Source organism: Mycteria americana, chromosome 5 (genome assembly GCF_035582795.1).
Source record: "Mycteria americana isolate JAX WOST 10 ecotype Jacksonville Zoo and Gardens chromosome 5, USCA_MyAme_1.0, whole genome shotgun sequence".
Classification (NCBI taxonomy): domain Eukaryota; kingdom Metazoa; phylum Chordata; class Aves; order Ciconiiformes; family Ciconiidae; genus Mycteria; species Mycteria americana.
This window is the reverse complement of record NC_134369.1, coordinates 360,567-379,801: the sequence shown is the minus strand read 5'-3', so window position 1 is coordinate 379,801 and position 19,235 is coordinate 360,567. Positions and strand designations below refer to the sequence as shown.

Sequence of the window (19,235 nt, the reverse complement as noted above, 5' to 3'; positions counted from 1 at the left end):
GAGAGGAGTAGGATGTGCCAAGTGGCACGGGTTTAATGTGGGAATTTTCCCCATCGAGCTCCCCAGGCAGGATTTCCTTGCAAGGAGTGTAAATCAGAACCCTCTCTGTCAGAGCTTTTGCTAGAGCTGCGTGTGGAAAGGGCTGCCAGGTGTTAACATGTGGGCTCTGCACGCCTCCTCCTGAGAGCTTTTTCTTTTTTCCCCCTTGCTTTCTGCCTGTCTTTACCATTCTCTGGCATTTACGCTCCCAGGTCATGCAGTAAAGCAAGGCAGAGAGGAGAAAAGAAGAGGCTTGGGCTGAAGGCAGTGACTTGAGGGAGCCTGGGCACTCGATTCCCAGCTCTTGCAGATTCCCTCTGCAGCCTGGGGACAAGTCAAGGCCTGAGCCCGCACAGAGCACTGCTGCACGCCTGGTGAGCAGTTGGGCATTTCTTTACGTGCCTTGCTGGCTTGGAGCTGAGTTGCTCCGCACTGTGCAGCCTCAGCTGCAGCTCCCATCCATACCTGAGTGACAGCAGTCCCTCAGCCTCCCCTGCTCCGCTTTCTTGTGGTGGAGGGCTCTCGAGCAGGCATCTCAGCAGCCCTGTAACATCAGGCTTCACCTTTTTGTTCGGGTGCAGAGGCAGGCAGGTAAGTTTAAGCCTCCGGGTTTGGCAGCGTGATGCTTCATGGTAAGCTGGCCTTGGGGTTTGAGTGCTGCGGGCAGAGCTGACCTGGCTGGGTGGCGGCCGCGATGAGTACAGAGGCTGAGATGTGATGATTTTCCATTTAGCCGCAGCCTCCTGTGCCCGTCGTCCCTCGTCCTGCATCACCCAGGCGTAGCTCTTTGCCGCGTGGAGCCTCCCAGAGCTTAGCAACGTTTAGTGAGCTGACCTATAAATCCTCAGCATAGATTTTCCCCTTGCCAAGTACTATCTGTTTCCATGGCAAAGAATAGTTGTATTTATGGTCATTCACAATGCAGTTGGGATATAAATTTATCTCCTGCAGAATCGCCTCTCCCTGCTCAGTTGTAATGAGAACTCCAATGAGAAACAATTGGAAGGATAAAACCCACGTCAACGAGTTTTTCTTGCTTTTTAAAGTTCAGCCCTTTTTCCAGATGTTATCAGGCCTCGATGTGAAATAGCCTGGGCCCTCCTACCCCTGCCTGGCCCTAAGAGGGGCTAGCACATACCTGCGGCCATCTCGGAGGGGCTGGAGCCTCTGCATAGGGAGGGTCCCTCTTCAGAGCGAGCTCGTGCCCCCCTTTAGCAGCCCCCAGCTGCTGAACCCCTCCCCGTCTAGTACAGCACAGCAGACCCCACGGAGTGATGTTCAGCCTGCGCTCCAGCACCTCCTGACACGGCAGCTCCCGCCCGTTTTAAAGTTGGGCGGGAGGGGCTGTTGGCTGCGGCCGGTCTGAAATCCAGTCCTGGCTAGGAGCCCCGTGCCAGGTGCTGTGCGCGGCTGTTCCCGGCCATTGACAGCCTGCTCCAGCAGCGGCAACAGGCACAGGGAGGTTTGTCACGGCCCTGAGAGAATGGGCTGGGAGCCTCAGATCAGCTCACGTTCGTGAAAACGTCAAATGACTTTGGGATGGACCAAGCGGAAGGGGTAAACTTTTAGGATCTGTAATTTAGACCTGGTGGAGACGATTCAGGATGGTGTTGAACTTGGCTTAATGCACCTTAAACGTGGCCTGGGCTTCAGCGCAGATGGGTTTTGGAAAAGGTTTGCCTGCACAGAATTAGCATTATGAAGCTTTTTTTTAATTCCAATACAGAAGACAGATCTAATGACACTAAAGAAGTAGATATATGGCTAAAAAGGTCTCTTATTTCCCAAGTCACCTTTCCTGTGTCACTTCCTTTTCCCCCAAGTCATACTGTATTAGGAGAGAACATAATCGGCAGCTCAGTTTTATTTCCAGTTCTCATGCGAGAACTGTAAAAGATCCAGCTGTTCACATGATGAGTGTGGGTTTCCCCCAGATATTTAAAGTTTTGGAAGGAGACACTTAAACTGTCCAGAAACTTACCTGCTGTGTAGATTCCAGGAGAAAAATGACCTTTATATTTCATTTCCTGTTAGGGAAGCTATAAATAAATGGGAGATGGTTTTAAAGGGGTGCAAAGCTGGTGGAAGAGGAATTCCAGGCTCCGGGAATAAAATTGCCTAATTCCCACGTACGTGATCGCTGCCCTGTTTCCCGGCTGCCACCAGTGTCCGTTGTCTCTCCACCAGGTCCACGGCTGCGGGGAGAAGGCCAAGGCCCACGCGCGGCAGAGGATCAGCAGAGAAGGGGTTCTCTATCCCGGGAGCGGCTCCAAAGACAAGTCCCTGGACCCAGCCAAGAGAGCCCATCTCCAGCGGCGCCTAGACAAGAAGCTCAGCGAACTGACCAGCCAGAGAAAGAGCAAAAAGAAAGACAAGGAGAAATGAAGGACCTGAATACTTCTTTTCTAACCTTGAAGTCACAGGTCAGACTACATAAACCAAAGATGCCGTTAAAGCTACAGGGCCGGGCCGAGCCCAAGAGGAAAATGGGAGCTCTCATTTTGGGTGGTAGACAGCTTGGAGCCAGTGTGCCTGAATAAACGGTCGCTGGGCCTCCCTAAACCACAGAGCTGAGACGGGGGAAGGCGAGCAGCTTTATTTGTCCCGGTTGTCCTTATTGACAAAGTAATGGGTGTACGCAGAGAGGCTGGAGAATGCCAGTAAGGACAGATATTAAAACACCTAAAGCAATCAGCTGCTGCTGTGACATTTCTCCTTGCTACAGTAAAAAGATAAATGTCCGTGAGCAGGAACGTGGGAGGAACCGAAAACCCCGGGTGACCCTCTCCTCCAGGGAGAATGACTAAGAAAATGGATGCCTCCAGCTCCCTTTTCCCAGTCCAGCAATCCTCCCAGCACGGCTGGGAGTTAGAGTGGACTGGTGTGTCCACAGGGCAGCCAGCAAGACCCGGGTGCCCTTCGGTTGTCCCAGGCTGCCCTTCGGGAGCAGGCAGAGCTGGGCTGCATCCCCTCCCCACCACGCGGAGGGGCTGCGGGGTGCGCGCTCAGCCCCCCCAGCCTCTGCCCTGCTGCAGGATGTGGCCCGTGCAGGGCTCGACCCTGCTCTGGGGCTGCGTGCGGACGGAGCGGCCTCGGGCCCTGACCTTGCCAGCACCGCGGCGAGCTGCTCCAAAACACCCAGCCTGCTGCTCTGGGAGAGCCGCCGCCCGCTGCCTTCGCTCGCCACCCCTCGCCGTAGCGCTGCCGAGGTCTCTCCCTCTCCGCTGTGGGCCCTTCCCTTCCCCGACGCTTCCCAGGCCTGCCGAGGAGATGCCTTTCTTTTCCCTGTCCTGCCCTTGCTGCAGAGCTCCTTGGAGGCCGCTGTCCCTTGGGAAAGTCCACAGCGGCGAAGGCAGGGTACGGCCCTGCGAGCTTTGTGCAGCCCTCCCAGGCGGGAGGGAGCCTCGCGTTCCGCACCGCCCGCCCTTCCCGGCCCCCTTCACTGCTCCTGTACCCCCCCGAAGCTAATCCATCTCCCACGTTGTCTTCTGCCTGCCGCGCCTCATCTCCAAAGCATCCCTCCACCCACGCACAGCCCCCGCCCCATCCCATCTCCTTGATGGCTCCGAGCAGGTACCGATGCGTCGGACAGGGTCCACCACCCCCTGAGGAACAGCTCGAGAAGCCACTTTTTGTCCCCAGGCTGGCACACGCAGGCCGCAGGAGAAGGAGAAGGTGCTGAGATGCCTCTGCAGACAAATGGTTGGAGAGGGGCACAGTAAAAAGCCCCAAACCATCCACGGCACATCATTTTGGGGCTGAACACCGCAGATCTTGCCCACGGGTGATTTCAGCACCAGCGGAAAGCACTCATCCCATCCTGACCAAAGCCTCAGCAGTTTGCAGGGGCTGCAAGATAGCTAAGCACCTCGCTGTCTGCCTTCCCCCGTGCTAGCTGAGGTAGCTAATAAGCAAACTTACCCCTGACTCTCAGTGCCGGTTAGTACTGGCCGTGAACACCTTCCAAAAAAACCCTCCTCATCCTTCAAAAACCCCTCCACTTGCGGCCCCAGTCCCGGGCAAACCCAGCCTGCCTGCACCACCTCGCCTCCGAGCATCGCCTCGGCTCTTGCCTTGGTCCCCAGGGCCAGCTGTGCGTCAGCCCCCAGAGGGACAGCACTGCCTCGCGCGGCAGCAGATGGGACATCGGGGCTCCTGGAGGGAAAAGTGGGGAGGAGGAAGAGACGGAGCGTGGGAGAAGAAAATCTGTGCATCGGTGAGCGGTGCTGGGCGTATACAGGGGAAGAGCCAGAGCAGCGCCTGCGAGGGGCTGCGGAGGGGGAGCACGCAACAGAGAACTAGCAGCCTTGTCCCAAAACGAAGGTCAGGCAGAGAAGACAGACGAGCAGAAAGGAAAATTGCTGCCAGCTCAGGGTACCACCACGGTGTTATCTTTAATCAGGGATAAACGGCTTATTCACACTTTTTTTTCCTGCTCAACTCATTCAGGCAACCACATCCCTGACCACGCTCACCCCGTGTCACCGGCTTTCTGGCAAACAGCCCCAAACACCCCCAGCTTTCCTGCCCGGCTTTCCGCCAGCGTTCTGCAGGCAGAGAAAAGCCGAGGCTCCAGTGCATCCCCAGGCACGCGTCCCCAGGGCCTCCTCTGCCCACCAGCCCGTGCCATGGGGAACTCCATCGGAGCCCTCCGTCTGTCACCCGCCAGAAAATAGAGCGGGCATCAGCTCCCCCCCCCCCCCCCCAAAAAACCCCAAATCTTACCCAGGGGCTGGTCCTTGCTTGGGCCAGGAGCCCACGAGCAGACAGGATCCAAACAGATTTTTCCTCTCCCTTCCCCTGAAACAGGAGTTGGGCTTAAAAATTATGAAATTAGGGGTCTCTCATGTCTGCCTTCGGTCACGGGGCCAAGACGTTCCTCTCTGCACCCAGATTTGGCATAAAACGAGCGAGCTTTGGGATGAGCAAGTCAAAGCGCGACTCCAGGCTGTAAAAAATAACCCCCAGTCACAAGATTTGCGTTAAAAGAGCAGGATTTTGCCGTGCTGTTAGGAGCAGCCCTGGGGGCTAGTTTAACTGGGAAAAGGGGTCGGGTTGGGAAAAGCCGACCCCGATCCTGTTGGACCTTTAAGGGATGACTCAGCCTGGACCTGACCTCAGACCTAAGAGGCTGAAAAGCCACTGGTCAAGTCCACGCACCCCTCTGCAGCCAGGGGAGAGATGGGCAGAGATTTACTCTGCTTGCAAAAGAGATGGAAGGAAAAAGCATCTATCGTAACAATTGCTTTTTCTGCTGTTACTTCTCCCTTTGCCCATTCTCATTGGAAACATTTCAGCCCCGGTGCAGCGCACCAAAATCCCTCCGAAACCCAACAGAAAACCACACACGCCGAGAGAAACCACGCCGTGCTGGCACTTTATCGATCCCCTCTCCGTTTTCCCCTCCGTTCGACCAAAAACCGCCTCCCAGAGAAATCCCCCCCCTCCCCGGGAGCCCTTGGGACCCACGTTCGAGGGCACCACCGATTTCAGGGGGCTGCCGGGGAGCCCGCGGGATGCTGAGGAGCCCGGCTGGCGGCCGGGCAGTGCTTTGGGGAGGTTGGTGCCGGTTTTGGTCCATTTGAAGGGAGGGCTCCTTTCTCGGTGGGTCTGTTCGCAGCCCCCAGCGCATGCGAGGGCGACCCGGATGGGGAGAGACGCAGCCGAGGGGTCGCTCCATCTTCTGAATATTTTGGCAGCGAGATGCTCTGGCCGAGGCACGCCAGCAGCTCTGCCTTTTCAGCGCTGCAAAGTCTCGCTCAGCCCCTGCCCGGCTGCAAACGCCGCGTTGCGGCGGCTCTCGGTCGAGCTGCTGGCCGGGCAGAGCCCCCCTCTGCCCGCTGTCCCCGGGGCAGAGCCGGTGTCGGGGTGCGGGACCCCGGGGGCGCGACGGGCTCCCCCCGCCAGCAGCCTAGTTTCGCCGGAGCGGGTGCCACATGGAGACGGGCTTCCTCAGGGTGGCCAGCATCTGGTTCCAGTGGGTGATGCCCATCCCGCTGGCCGCCGGGCCGATGAGGACGTGGCCCGTGTTGTCGGCGCGTCCGTCCTCGCCGCACTCGGCCACCGTCACCCGCAGGGACAGGTCCTGCGGGGAACGTGAGGCCGTCACAAGGGTCCAGCGTGGAGCGGCCGCCGCGTCGCTAGCGCTGACACCACCCCCGTGCGTACGTGTCCCCATATGCACACACAAATGTACCTCCCAACTCTAATCCATACGTCCACATCCCCTATATTCCCGCACCCCATAAATACACACCCACCAAAACAGCTGTACCCCGTATCTACGCATCCCTCTATACCCCACCCCATTCATACACATCCCCCGCACCCACACCCCATACTTGAAAACTATATATGCTTATCCCCATACGCAACCATACCCCCTATACCCGCATCCTCCTATACCCCGCCACCATACTTACACATCCCCCACGTCCCCTAAACCCCTATATGCACCCATCCACCTACCCTTATGTATGCATCCCCCTATATCCCTCAACCCACACATGCACATTCCCCCCAACAGCCATACCCCATACATACACATCCCCCTATACCCCCTACCCCATCCATACATCCCCCCAAACCATATATGCACGTATATGGCCCCCACCCCACCCCACCGCTCCTACGATGCCCCAGAAGCCCTCACACCCAGGAAGCCCTCACTAGCGCAGGGACATGGGGACCTCAAGGAGCGATGGGACGTCCCCCCCCCAGGCTGGGACGTGCCTGGGACGGACCTGGAGCACGATGGCCGGCACCGAGAAAATCATGGCCTCGTTGAACACGGGGTTGGTGTCGTCCCTCTTCACCGCCGTCTTCTTCTTGCTGATCTTCCTCCCGTCCTGCAGCAGGTACACCTTGACGAAGGGATCTGCTCGGGGTGGGGGGAGAGAAAAACCCCGGGGTCAGGCATGTGTTTTCCCCTGCGATATGGAGAAAGCGGGGGAAACCATCTCTGGTGGACCTTCCTGGTGGGGCCCGTCCTCAGCGGGAGCCACTCCAATAAGTATCCGTGTGGCGCAGTAGGATAAACCAGGAGGAAAGCCCACCTCCAGCCCGCAGAAGACCGAGGGACCCCTGCGCCCAGCCGGCACCCCCCGCTCACCTGCGGTCACTTTGCCGTTGGTCCACACGAGGTTCTTGGCTTTGACCACCACCACCGTCAGGCGCTCGGCCGTGGGCAGGTAGCTCAGGGACAGCAGGATCTCCCCCACTGTGTCCACTGCCTGCAGGACACGACGTGCCGTCACCCTTCAATCCCGGCCCAGCAGGGAGGAGAAAGCCCCAAAAAAACCTGGGTGGGAGACAGACTCCCCCCCCCCCACCTTGTTCATGTCCTGCAGGTAGAGCCAGGCGTTGAAGGGACGCACGGCCAGGTCCAGGTCGGAGAGCTTGAGCTCGGCCACGCCGGTGCTTACGTTCCTCTCGTCCTCGTCGATGCCGAAGACGGAGAAGCGCAGGCTGTTCTCCTCCAGCGCCGCCGGGTCCAGCGGGATGGAGAAGCGCTCGTCGAAGGCCACGGTGTAGGCGCTCCGCTGAATCTGCCGCGGGGAAGGGGGGGGGGAACGCCTCGATACCCACCGGGTTTTGGGGCCGCGTCCGAGATCTACCCCGTTTCTCTCGCGGAGAGAAATTGCAAGAGGATTGCAAGGAATTGCAAGCAGCGCGTGGCTTTGGGGCGGCGAGGGCAGGGCATCCCCCAGCCCAAAGGAGCTGGGGCCTCCCAGCCTCGACGGGGACAAAAGTTATTTCCCACCTGACCGCAGCAGCCACTCAGCGATTGGGGTAGAAAATAGGGGCCACGACCAGCCCCGTTGCCCATTAATTCTTTTAATTAAAAATTGAAGGTTGGTCTGGTGCTCTCGGATGCAAGAGCCGGGCATCCGTGCGCCCCGGGAGCTCGGACGTGTGGCCGGCTCAGCCACTCGGGGCTGCAGGATTTGGCCGAGGGGGTGCAACCCCCAGCCCCTCTCCGAGCCGGAGCCGATGGGCTTCACAAGCCCTAAACGTGCCAAATGGGGACGACGCTTTTTGCCAGACCTCGTCTCTACGTCACATCATTCACATGGAGCAAACGCAGCGGCAACTCCCTGGGGCCCCATCCTGCAGGGTGCTGGGCACTACCCGGTTCCAAAGCGCTGGTGGGGGGAACTGCTCTGCAATCAGGGCTTTAGAGACTGTTTCTCCCCTGCTCCCGCCCTATTTCTTTCGGCATCCGAGGTAGCACCCACAAATCAGGGGTTTGTCCTAAAAGGAGGCCCGGTGCTCCCACGGGATGGAGAGCTGCAGCCTTGGATGGCGCGGAGCAAAGCGGAGCCACCAGCTCCCCGCTACCCATCCGAAGCCGGGTGCTGCGGTGGAAAAGGGATCCCGCTGTGGGACCAGGGGGCTCAGCCCTGAGCCCATCGGGCTTCATCACCCCAAGAGCCACCCGGACTCCCCAGCAGCGGTGGGGAGATGGCCTATCTCATCCCAAGGACTTTCTCACGTCTGTCTGTCTTCTCCTAGGCGTGCTCCATCCCTGGGATGAAGGACACGAAGCAGCTCACGAGGTGATACCTTCCATCACCCCCGTCCTAGCGCAGCAGTCCCACGCTCTGCCATCGGATGCCATCGACCCCCAGCCCTGGGGGATTAAAGTACGTCTAGGGGAAAAGCAGGCGTGCAGCTATCTGCTCTGTAGCACTGGTGACTATCTGTCTGCAGCCGACAGCGTATTGTGGGATCTCTGGATGAAAGGTACAACAGAGATGTTAGCTGCTATTTAAAAAAAACCCATAAGGACTGTAAAGCATTAAAGGAAAAGGACCGAACGTGTCTTTATGGCTCGTCTCAGGACAGCAAAAGAGGGTAAATAGTGCTGGTGAATTATAAATAACCATGCTAAATAATAAATAGCTCCAGAGCATAAATAAAGAGCCCGATCTTTGGATAGAAAAATGGTCTTAAAAGGGCGCTGTGGAAATATTTTAAAGGCAGTGGTTTTGTGCTCGCTGGAATGGCACCTCCACCCCCGTGGAAAGGTTTCTTTGGGGGGATGAAGCTTTCTGCTCCGTCTGGAATATCCTGATTAAATCGAACTGGCTGACCTCGAGCTTTTTAGCAGCTGCTGAAAGAAAACTGAGGGTCCTGCTTTCCGAGAGCAGCTTTTGGGGCACTTACAAAGGGAGGTTTCGCCCCCAAAACACCCCTGGCTCTGGCCCTGCCGGTGCTGGTGCAGCCGCCCGGATCTTCAGCCGCCGCATCCCACGCGGGGAGGGAAAGCACGGCGGCTGCCGCAGAAAGGAGAGGCGGCCGCGGGCGCCGCGCTCGGGCTTCGTTAGGGTGATTTGAGTGTGCGGGGACACGGCACGATGCCAGCAGCGTGTGCCCAAAACATCGCCTCTCCCCAAATCCCACCTCAGACCGCTTCCTCCACCTTCCACAGCATCCCCAGGGGAAGTCAAGCAGGAAAACTTGCCGCAAGCCACGCTCGGAGACAACAAAGTCATCGCACATCCCAGTCAAGGGGGAGAAACTTCTGCCTCAGCCGGGCCTCTGATGCACAAACCCATCCGGGACCCCCCTACACCACAGAACGCTGAAACCTCCCGGGCAGGGCTCCAAAAATCCTGTGCCAACCGCACCCAGCCCCACCGCGTCCGGACCTCCCTGCTCGCAAGGCCCCGTCGCTGTCTTGGGGGGCTCGGCCAAGGGACGCCGCAACCCAAAAGCAAAGGCTGCAGCGGGCACGTGGCGAGCGATGCCACGAGCACACGGGGTTCTCACGCAAAGAGGGGCGAGGGGCTCACCCGGGAGATGCCGATGATCTGCTCGGCCGGGAGCAGGCTGATGCGCATGAAGCAGGACTCGAAGCGAGCATCCTCCTTCTCCAGCAGGTCCTTGCCCTGCAGCAGCGTCACGTGCAAGGTGGCCGCCTTCCTGTCGTACTCCATGGAAACCTCCACCTGCCCCACCGTGAAATCCTGCCCAAAGTTGTTCCCGATGGAGGAGATGGAGCTGAGGGAGTCGGCCGAGATGGATTTCTTCAGAGGGCCGTAGGGGGCCAAGCCCAGGTCTTTGCTCATCAGCTCCAGGCTCCCCAGCTCGTTAATGCTCTCGAAGGTGTCGTCTGCCCGCAGGCTGCTCTTGCGGATGGGTGAGGTCTTATCCAGCGCCCTCTGCGAGCCCGGGGCCATCCCTCGCTGCGAACAGGGAAAGGAAAAGCAGGCGATGCAGTGCCGTCCCCTCGTACAAAGCCGGGGACAGCTGGGACTCGCTGGCGCCTTTTTGGACGCCTTACGGCCCCTGCTTGGCCTCAAGCTGCCACGGCAGCAAACCCTGCACCTCCTGCAGCTCCCAGGCCCTGCTTACAGCTCCACGCTGATCCCCCCAAACTCTCCAGCAGCGCCAGGTCGTCTCCGACAGCTTTTCCCCCCCATGGGAGGATGCAGGTGATATTTTTGCCCCTCCAGCAGCTCGTGTGTTGCAAAGGGAAAGGAGGCGAGCCGAACTCTCCGCCCTTTTACCTTGTGCTTAACGTCCAAACACGCCGCCCCGTACTTTTGCTCCAGGTATCGGTAGTCGTAGTTGGGGAAGGGGGAAGGTGCCGGGTAGCTGCCGGAGCGCCAGAGCTTCCAGAGGTTGATGGCGGCTATCCCCAGCAGCGCCACGGCGCCGGCGGCGTAGATGCCGATCTCCCACTGAGGCGGGCTCGTGGCGACTGTGAGGGGACAAGAGGCACCGTCAGCCAGCCGCGACCCCGGGGCAGAGCCTCCATCCTCTGCTGCTCCCATGCCAGAAACTCAGCTCTAAGCTATGAGGATGGGATCGGCCAGGGAGGGGGGCGGGGGGGTGTAAAACCACAGCGTCCCACTTGGGCGGGTTGGAAGCGGTGTCAGGCAGCAGCTCCGCACGCCAAAAAATTCATAGTCCCCGCTTTGCTCTGCCGGGAGGTGAAGGGCATGTGTATTTCAGCCCGGTTCCCCAGCAAACGAGGAAAATCCCTGAACGGCTGCGTCACGCCAGGGGTGCCGGGGGGTCCTTTCACTAGCTACGCATGCGACCCGCTTACAGATGTGCTCAGCACACATCTGCATCGCCCTCTCCACCACAGGGAAAGCCTCGCTGCTGCCTGGTTTCCCACGGGCTGGGGATGCCAAGAAAATCCAGAAATAGGAGAAGAAAAAAAAACCAAACCCAAACAAAAAGCTTTTAGAAACAGGGGAAAAAACCCCACCACTGCTGCCGATGTGATCCAGGGAGGAGAAAGCCCGGGCTTGCGGCTGCAAAGCAGGGAGGACGCGGCAGCCCTGCGATGGTACGCTGAGCAGTTGCTGCTGCATTGCACCAGCCTCCATCACACCAGTGACTGAACCAACACCAATCACTCAGTGTAACACAAAAAAAGGGGGGGGAAAAAAAAAAAAGATTTCTCATTACAGAGCGCTGCCGGGAAGTCCTCCCGCGTCACGCCGTGGTGCTCCCTCCTTCAGCAGCAGCTTCAGAGCCAGAAAAAGCCCAAGCCAGGCTTACTCCCACCTCACATCTGAGCAGAGGGACAACCCGCTGCTTCCCCCCCGCCAAACCTCCTCCGGCAGGAGCCGGCAAGGGGATGCGTCGAAAGGAACCAACTACCCGCACCCAAAGCAGCTAATGTTGATCCCTCCAGAGGGCCGCAGCAGCCCAGAGGGGTCTCGTGGGTTAAAGCCTCCGGGTGGGAGCCAGGTCCTGCTTCCTCCACCCCAAGCCAAACCCCTATGATCTGCAAAGGGCTGTGATTTATCCCCGCACCCCCGGCCAAGGCTGCTGGGGAAGAGCCGCAGCTTTCTAGAGCGCTCCCGCACACGGAGGTTTTTGGTGCCCTCACACGCTCTCGCTACGGCAGAGGGGCAAAACTGGGGCAAAATAACCCTTTACTGGGCTCCTACTTCTGAATAACTCCAGGTGCAAATCTCAGCTGAGCTGGAAACTCGCTTCCTACTCGTACCTGCCCGTTTTCTAGGGCTGAGCACCTAACGTTGGAAAGCTTGGGGTTTTTAAGGGTTTTACCCTTGTATTAGGAAATTAAACCCCGCGCGCATCTGCAGCAAAGGATTCCTCCGGCAGAAAGCAGCGAGGATCAGCAATCCCTCCCGAGAGAGAGCAGCTCGGCGTGCAAGCCCCCGCCAGCTCTGCCCCCAAAACCCTTCCCCAGGGCTCGCTCAGAAGTACTCACCGCTTAAGCGGTATCTGCTTACGTGACTGTTGTCCATGGCAAACGCTCCCCGCTAGCAGAACAGCCTGCAATGCGCGAGACAACGAGTTAGGATAAAGGGAAAAAATTAAAAAAAATAGCTGCCTTTTAATTTTTTAGTAAGGATGCTAAATAGCTGCTCCCCCTCCATCGCTCCTGGCCTTGCCTCCTCTTCCAGGCACAGAGCAAACGTGCGCTAAAGCATCTCAGCCACTAACAGAGGAGCTAAAGAAGGGGCTGAAAATCCCACGGGAACCAGGAGAGCGGCCACGCCGAGACGCAGAGCTGCAGGATTTACCTCGGGAGTATTTAACGGGTGACATTCTCAATCGCTCTTCGCGTGGATGTCTCCCCTCCGGGCCCTTTGCTGCTTTTCTAATCTCTTTTTCAGCTCAAATCTTGCCTTTGCCTCCTGCGGCTTTCCTCAGCCTCACCCGAGGGGCTGCTCCGCGCCCGCGGCTCTGCCGTGGCCACGTGCAAGAGGAGCAGCCCGATTTCTGGGTCATTGCAGGGTTAGATGATGCCGTTCCCCGGGAATCGATTCCTGCAGTGGGAAAGCTTGATCGCCTCCTTCCCCAAAGGGGTTTTCCCAGGTGAGGCGTACGCAAGATCCATCCTAAACGTAAGGAAGCTGCTCTTCGGAGACAGATCCCAGCAAAGGCATCGTGCGATGCCGAAGGGCACTTATCCAAGCCAGCTATTTCCCGCTATGCAAAGGGGGTTTGGGATCCCCCGCAAACACCCACTAAGCAAACCCAATGCGAACTGAGCCAGCACCCCCCTTGCTGCCTGGCGTCAGTGCTGGGAGACCAGGGAGCGCGGTCCGCTGGTGCGATCCCACAGACCACAGTCCCCGAACCCCAAGCCCAGGGACACGTCTTCAGCATCGCGCTTAAAATTTCCCCACCGTCCCCACCAGAGCCCCCCCAAACCCTCTGCAAAACTCACACAGCCCCAGAACCCCCTCGTCACGCGGGAGGAAGAGCGGGATTTCCCTCGGAGGGACAGGCATGCAGTATTTGGGTACCATCGTCCAGCTCACCCTGGATGCTCACCGATTCAGGCACTGTCGGGGTGATCAACCCCCCAAAACCATCCAGGCTTGGATTTTAATAGGCAAAGGTGGAAACTGCGGTGCATTATAGCGTAAAACATCAGCCGCGCTGGCCTGACGTGGCTGGGGGACCCCCTCTGCAAGGGCCACGCGGTCCACCCTTGGGGAAGCAGCAGGAGGAGGGGTTTTTTCTAAATGTAATTGAGTCTAACCCAAAATGACAGCAAGGCTGGGACAGGGCTGGGAGATGCCCATCTCATCCCCCAACTTCCTTCCTCAGGCATAAACCTCTGTGTGCAATGGATAAACACTCAGTAAAACCTTGGCTGAGAACGTGATAAACTCGTGTCATATATGGGCTGAGCTCAGCTTAAGGGACACTTTGCTGTTTAGCGCTGGAAATCCACTTTGACATCTTAATAGTGCAACATTATGGAGATTTACCCAACACAGCCTCTTTTTATGTCCTGAAAAACTACCGTGCCTAACTAAGAGGCTCCATTTCTTTCGATGTTTCCTAGTGGGTTTTTTTAATATGAAAAGACAGAAGTTTTCAGGACCGACTTTCTCTGCAGAAGGGCAAACATCCCTTTTAAAAACCCTCCATTTCTTTCCAATTTCCCCTTTCTTTCAAAGCTTTTCCCCCCAAACATCCTCTCCTAACGAGCTCTAAGCAGCAACTTAACCAGATTTCCAAGGCATCACTCAGAGAGACACCGAGCGACTGCAGTGTTCAGCACAGGAATTAAATTAGGTGCTATTTTCCTGTTAGCAAAACAGTATCAGCCTTTCCTGAGCAAGCAAATGAAGGTGCGAGGCGCTCGGGGAAGGGATTTATTGCATTTGATGTTAACTAAGCTCTTCCCTGCGAGTGTTTCCCTGCCACGCTCTGTCGTCCCCCCGACCTGCCTTTCAAATCCCTTCCCGGGAAATCCAGCCCGAGGGATCAGGAGGGGACAGGCACCGCTCTCCCACCGCCACCAGCACAGGGACGCCCGGTTTTGTCCCCGTGGAGACCCCGAGGCTCGGCAGAGCCCCGGCTCGGAGGGTGCAGGGCCTCCTCCGCCGCAGCATCCCTCCGCTGAGGGACGAGGCAGCTCCGCTTTCCTTGCGAGCTGCTGCAGCGCTCGGGATACCTGTTCCTGCTTGGGGGGACGATAAAATGGCTGGATGCGGGGAGAGAAACAGCAACAGAGCCACGCGTCCCCTCTGGAAGAGGGGGGGGGGCTCCCCCAAGACTTAGGGGGGGCTGACACCTCGCTGCTCTTTTGGCATCGTGACCGTCCGAGGCCCGAAACAGCTCGCACAGAAACCCTGGGCGCTGGGCCCAGAGCACCTGGACCAACACCACGCAGACACTCCCCAGAGCACGCTGCAACCCCGAAATTTCACAATCCAAGTTAGAAACCGCAGCAGCGATCTCCGCGTTCAGCCTTTCCTTCTTGCCCTAACCCAGGCAACCGATGCCTGCTTTTGCCAGGTGCCTGAGACCGGGCTAAACTCTTCTCACTGGTGAGCTTGGCCCTCCAGCAATACCCCTCCTCTCTTCCAGCACCGACCCTGCCGCTCCCACCCCCCCTCCCCGCGCTCTGAGCACGGCTCTTCCGTCCCCCCCCATCCCTCTCCTGCCGGGGGGGGGGGGGGGGAATCCCTGCCTGGCCTCGATCCGCAAGGCAGAAAAGTAGGATCGAGTTTGCTGCTGGCACGTTTGTAAAAAAAAAACAAACAAACAAAAAAAACAACAAACAAACAAAAAAACCCAACCAAAAAAAACAACAAAAAAAAAGAAAAAAAAAAAAAAGAAAAAACGCATCCAGAACTTGACAAAAGGCAAAGGTTCGGGCTCTGCCCCTCGTTCATGCTCGACCCCAAACTCGCGCACCCATCGCCCTCCCCATCCTACCCCCGAGCCGCAGGAGACGAAGCAGCCTCCTCCCCTCGGGCAACCCGGGGTGCACCGATCCCGCCCGATTTACCCCCAAAGGCGAGGACCCCGCTCCACCCCGCACCTCCCGTGGCCACCAGGCTCGGCACGGGAAATGCCGGCTTCGCCGCCGGCAGAAGTCCGGATCCTTCCCAACGCTTGTTGCTGTATTTTACCTGGGCAGGTAAAAACCACCGCGGGCGGGAAAAGAATGGCGGGGGCTCCGTGCAGAAGAGCGGGGACCCTCCCGGCAGCCTCCGGCATGAGCTGGGCGGCAGCAGCGCGGTCGCTCCCCAGCCGACCCGAGCGGCGAGAGGAATGCAGCAATTTCCCGGCTGGGCGAGCTGGGGGAGCGGCAGGGCGACCGTGCGGCGGCGAGTCCCGCACCGCCCAGCCCCGGGCTGCCCGCAGCTCCCGGCGGGTTTCGAGTTCAGCGGGGTGGGCTCCTGGATCCGGAGAGGGCCCCCCCGCCGCTCCGACGGGATGCTTCGCCGCAGGAGCCCTGGGACTCGGGATCGGCCGCCGGGCTTTGCTTCCTCCCCCTTCCGCGCAGGCTGCGGGGCCGGCCGGCCGAGGGGGACTGCGGGCTGCGCCTCCCGCTCACCCCTGCGATGAGCTGGGCGGGCTCTGCGTCCTCCAGGGAGCGGCACGCTCTGCGAGCCGGCCAGACCCTCCTGGAGGCTCTGCTCTAACCCAGCCCAGCCCCCCGGCAAAGCAGGGGAGGAGAAGCAAAGCCCCCAACCGCCCGCCCCGGCTCCCCGGCCCGCGGCTCTCTGCCCCGCAGGAGCGAGCAGGGGCGGTCCGGAAAGCGGCTCCCACCCGGCTTCTCCCGCTCAGGGCTGGCGGAGGGACACAACGGAGGGACGGGGGGACACTGCTCCGCCCGGAGAGGCTCCCGGGCAGCCGGCTGGCCCGCAGCGACAGGGGCCGCCCGAGCAGAGGAGCCGGCTCCGCTCTCCCGGGGCAGCGGGCCGGGGGAGCCGGGGCGCCTGGGGGGGCCGGGGGCGAGACGCAGAGCTCTCTCGCTCCGGTTCCCCTCCCAGGCTCTCAGCACCCAGCTCCGCAGGCTGGCAACTTTCCTTAGGAAGTTGCCGTAAAAAAAAAAAAAAAAAAGAAAACGCCCCAAATCCCCCCCAAGCCCAACGCGGAGCGAGGAGGGACGCTGCCGGCGCCCCGCTCCCCGAGCCCCGCCGCTGCGGGCGGGCAGCCCTGGGCACACGCAAGGCAAACCCGGCAGCGTGCCCCGGCCCCCCGCACCTCTCCCCACGCCGTCACCCGTGTCGCATCCCGCGGGGCTGGACAACGACCCCCCCCCTCCCCCCCCGGCAGAGCCGCCCGCCCTGCGCGCCGGCAGCTCCGCCCCCCCGCTCCTTTGGGGGGAAAAGCCGCGTTTCTGGGCTGGGGGGCCGGGCCTGCGGGCGGGGCCGCCCCGGGCTCCACCGGGCTGGGGGCAGCGGCCCGGCCCGGCGCACCCCCACGCTGGGGCGAAGCGGCGACGGCTTCTGCCGCCCGCCGCCCCTTCCCTGGAGCCTGGGGCTCCCCGAGCCGAGCGCGGCCCCGCTCCGGCCCACGGCAGCCTTCAGCCCCCGCCCGCGCTGCCGGGGCCCCCTCGCCCATCGACAGCCCCCGCTCCCCTCTGGCAGCACCTCTGCTGCCAGCTCTCCCCCCTCACCCAGCGGGACCAGCCCCTGGGCCCTGCTTATTGTTTCTCTCCATCAGCACCCGCGTCCCCCCCTCTTGCCCCCCAAAGGGTGCCGCTCTCCTCCGCAGAAGCCATTGGGGGCTGTGGAGCATCAGCTCAGAGCCCAGTCCTTGGATCCTCACCCGTCCCTAAGCAGGCTTCCAGGCTGCTCTTCTCTCCAGAAGGGATGGGGAGGGTAACACCAGCCCCCTCCCTCCATCCCACCGGCCGGCCGTGCAGTGACAGCCGGGGTCCTGGGGGAAGGGGCTGCCCAGCAGCACTGTCGTGGCTCTGTCTCTTCATAAAGAAGATCCAACAGTTCTCCTCTCCCTCAGTGCAGCGGAAGGCAAAGCTGCTTCTCAAAGTGCCAAGCGGCATTTACATGGGACTTGGCCCAAAAAGCCCTTTCAGCAGTTTAGAGACCAAAAGCTCAGTGCCCGCTGGCAGGTGCCTCCTCCTGTGACAAAGCGATCATCAGCCAAACCGCTCCTACACATGCTCTCATGCGACAGGGACGGAGATCTTTCCTTTTCTTACCTTCATAACCATGTTTGCAGCCACCTTACCTCAAATGCCAGACCACCAGAATTTGAAACAGCAAGAGACTCACTTTGCTCAAATTGGAGAAAACGGAATAATTGCAATTCTGTGGGGGGGGAAAAAACCACACACCCCAAGCAAAGATGGTCTCAGCTGGCCACGCAGAGCAGCGCAACGCTCCAGAGGACCTTCATTCCCAGGAAAACCCAGCAGCAGGGCCAGTTCACCCATCTGCTGCCCTGCCGCAGGGCTCTCCAGCTCCTGTGCCGGGTCAGTCCGGGGAGGGCCAGCAGTGGGAGAGGGCCCCACGATTCTCCTGGCAGGGAATTAATTTTCAGGGAGAAAACAGACCAACTTTTGACTGTAACCCAAAAACGCTGCCTGGGCAGGAGAGGAGCCTCATCCTGCAATCAAGGGTCCTTTCCAAGAGCAACGGCTTCCCAGCCCACCCAGGATTCAGGCTTTTCCAAAATGCAGCCCTTCCTCTAGGTGTATAAAACCCAGTTGGAAAAAGAGCAAGCCACGGCTTCCTTACCCAGTTCCCAAACCTCATCTACCACAGAGATTAGAAATCGACTTGGCAGGCTGTCCCTCCCTGCGGCGCAGCCCCGGACACCAGCACCCTCCTGCAGGGCCACCTCAAGGCTCTCCACCGCTTCAGCCCCACGGCAAAGGCAGCTGCAGCTGACCTACGGAGAGCTGTTTTAAATGGGATCGGGTTTGGCCGAGTTTTGGTCATCTCCGAAGGCCCCAGTTTGGCATCTGAAGATTCATCCAGCCTCACACAGGTGCTAACTAGCCTCTTCAGCATCAGTTTCATATTGCTAACAGATGGCACGAGTTTATCATCACCCTTGTGCTTAGGTCAGGCCTCAGATAACTGTGAGGATAATTAAGTAACAGCATCTCAAGGATGCAGACTGATAAACAAACCCTTCCAACGACCAACACATGGGCAGTTCAGCTGGTGGCAAGGTGGCCCACACACCCCTCGTGGGGTTTTCAGGTGGTCAGGCTTTTTGCCACCATGGGAATGTAGCAGAGGTACCTCGGCTGGCTTTGCCAGTTGCACATCCAGCCAGCCCACTCGGCAGGAAAAAGCTGTTCTTGGTCAAAATTCTCCTGGAAAAGCTCCCCGACAGCAGCCAGGCTGCATAACTGGCATTTTCCAGATGGCTAAACCATCTCTCCCATGCTGGTTGTTCTTACACATTCAGCTGTGGAGGGGCTCTCACCTTGCATCTAGCAGCAGGCAGCTTTTTAAGTGCTCTTTCAGCCACAGGTGATTTACCTGAATTACCTTCCCCTAGCCAAGTCTGAACTCCTGTAGGAAACACCATCTAGAGCAGTGCTCTGCAACCTTTTAAGTCTAAAAACAATAAAAAAGAAAAAAAATTTAGGAAAAAAAAATACATAGAAAAGAAGATGCTCAAACCTAAAGGACAAACTGTCTGGGACTGATGAGCAGGAGGCAGGCAATGTTCAGATAGCCCAGCAGCCGCTCAGCCAAAATCCCTGCTCACTGCAGGCTCCCACCAGCAGAGGAAGGTAAAAGGTACCTCTGAGGAAGGAGCATTAGAGAAAAAGAGCACCAACAGGACCCATGTGCCCTGGCTTACCTCCTTGCAGGAACAAAGTCACTGCTGCTCCTTCACCTGGCATTCACAGGCAGGTGAGCGAGGGCCATCGCCTACTCCTTTGCTAGGCACAGCTTAGCAACTCCAGCTTAAGAAAAAAATTAAATTAAAAAGAGCAGAATGCTTGTGTCAGAAGCTGA

The 19,235-nt window shown here is 58.9% G+C and overlaps 2 protein-coding genes across 3 annotated transcripts in view; one reads left to right on the top strand and one right to left on the bottom strand.

The window, feature by feature from the left end:
• Positions 1 to 4,028, top strand: part of IGHMBP2 (immunoglobulin mu DNA binding protein 2) — a 47,938-nt gene extending 43,910 nt beyond the window's left edge. Inside the window, exon 15 of the mRNA XM_075501719.1 lies at positions 2,227 to 4,028. Within this exon, the coding sequence (XP_075357834.1) occupies positions 2,227 to 2,424 (198 nt within the window). The 3' untranslated portion in view covers positions 2,425 to 4,028. The remainder of the gene's footprint in view (positions 1 to 2,226) is intronic.
• Positions 4,029 to 5,812: 1,784 nt separating this feature from the next.
• Positions 5,813 to 19,235, bottom strand: SYT12 (synaptotagmin 12). Of its 2 annotated transcripts, none has more exons than XM_075501725.1 (8): positions 19,078 to 19,235; positions 12,242 to 12,306; positions 10,554 to 10,747; positions 9,837 to 10,229; positions 7,371 to 7,586; positions 7,151 to 7,271; positions 6,783 to 6,916; positions 5,813 to 6,124 (listed from the first exon to the last, which is right to left on the bottom strand). In XM_075501725.1, the coding sequence occupies exons 2-8, from the start codon at positions 12,276 to 12,278 to the stop codon at positions 5,951 to 5,953; spliced, it is 1,269 nt and encodes a 422-aa protein (XP_075357840.1). In that variant the 5' UTR covers positions 12,279 to 12,306; positions 19,078 to 19,235; the 3' UTR covers positions 5,813 to 5,950. The 2 variants fall into 2 exon arrangements, with proteins under 2 accessions (XP_075357840.1, XP_075357839.1); XM_075501724.1 differs by lacking the exon at positions 19,078 to 19,235 and adding an exon at positions 15,414 to 15,700.

Coding starts and splice junctions, on each gene's coding strand:
- SYT12 (XM_075501725.1), bottom strand. CDS start 12,278: ATGGACAACAGTCACGTAAGCAGATACCGCTTAAGCG. Junction 10,230..10,553: donor GTTTGGACGTTAAGCACAAG/GTAAAAGGGCGG, acceptor CCCTGTTCGCAG/CGAGGGATGGCCCCGGGCTC. Junction 7,272..7,370: donor ACCTGCAGGACATGAACAAG/GTGGGGGGGGGG, acceptor CGTGTCCTGCAG/GCAGTGGACACAGTGGGGGA.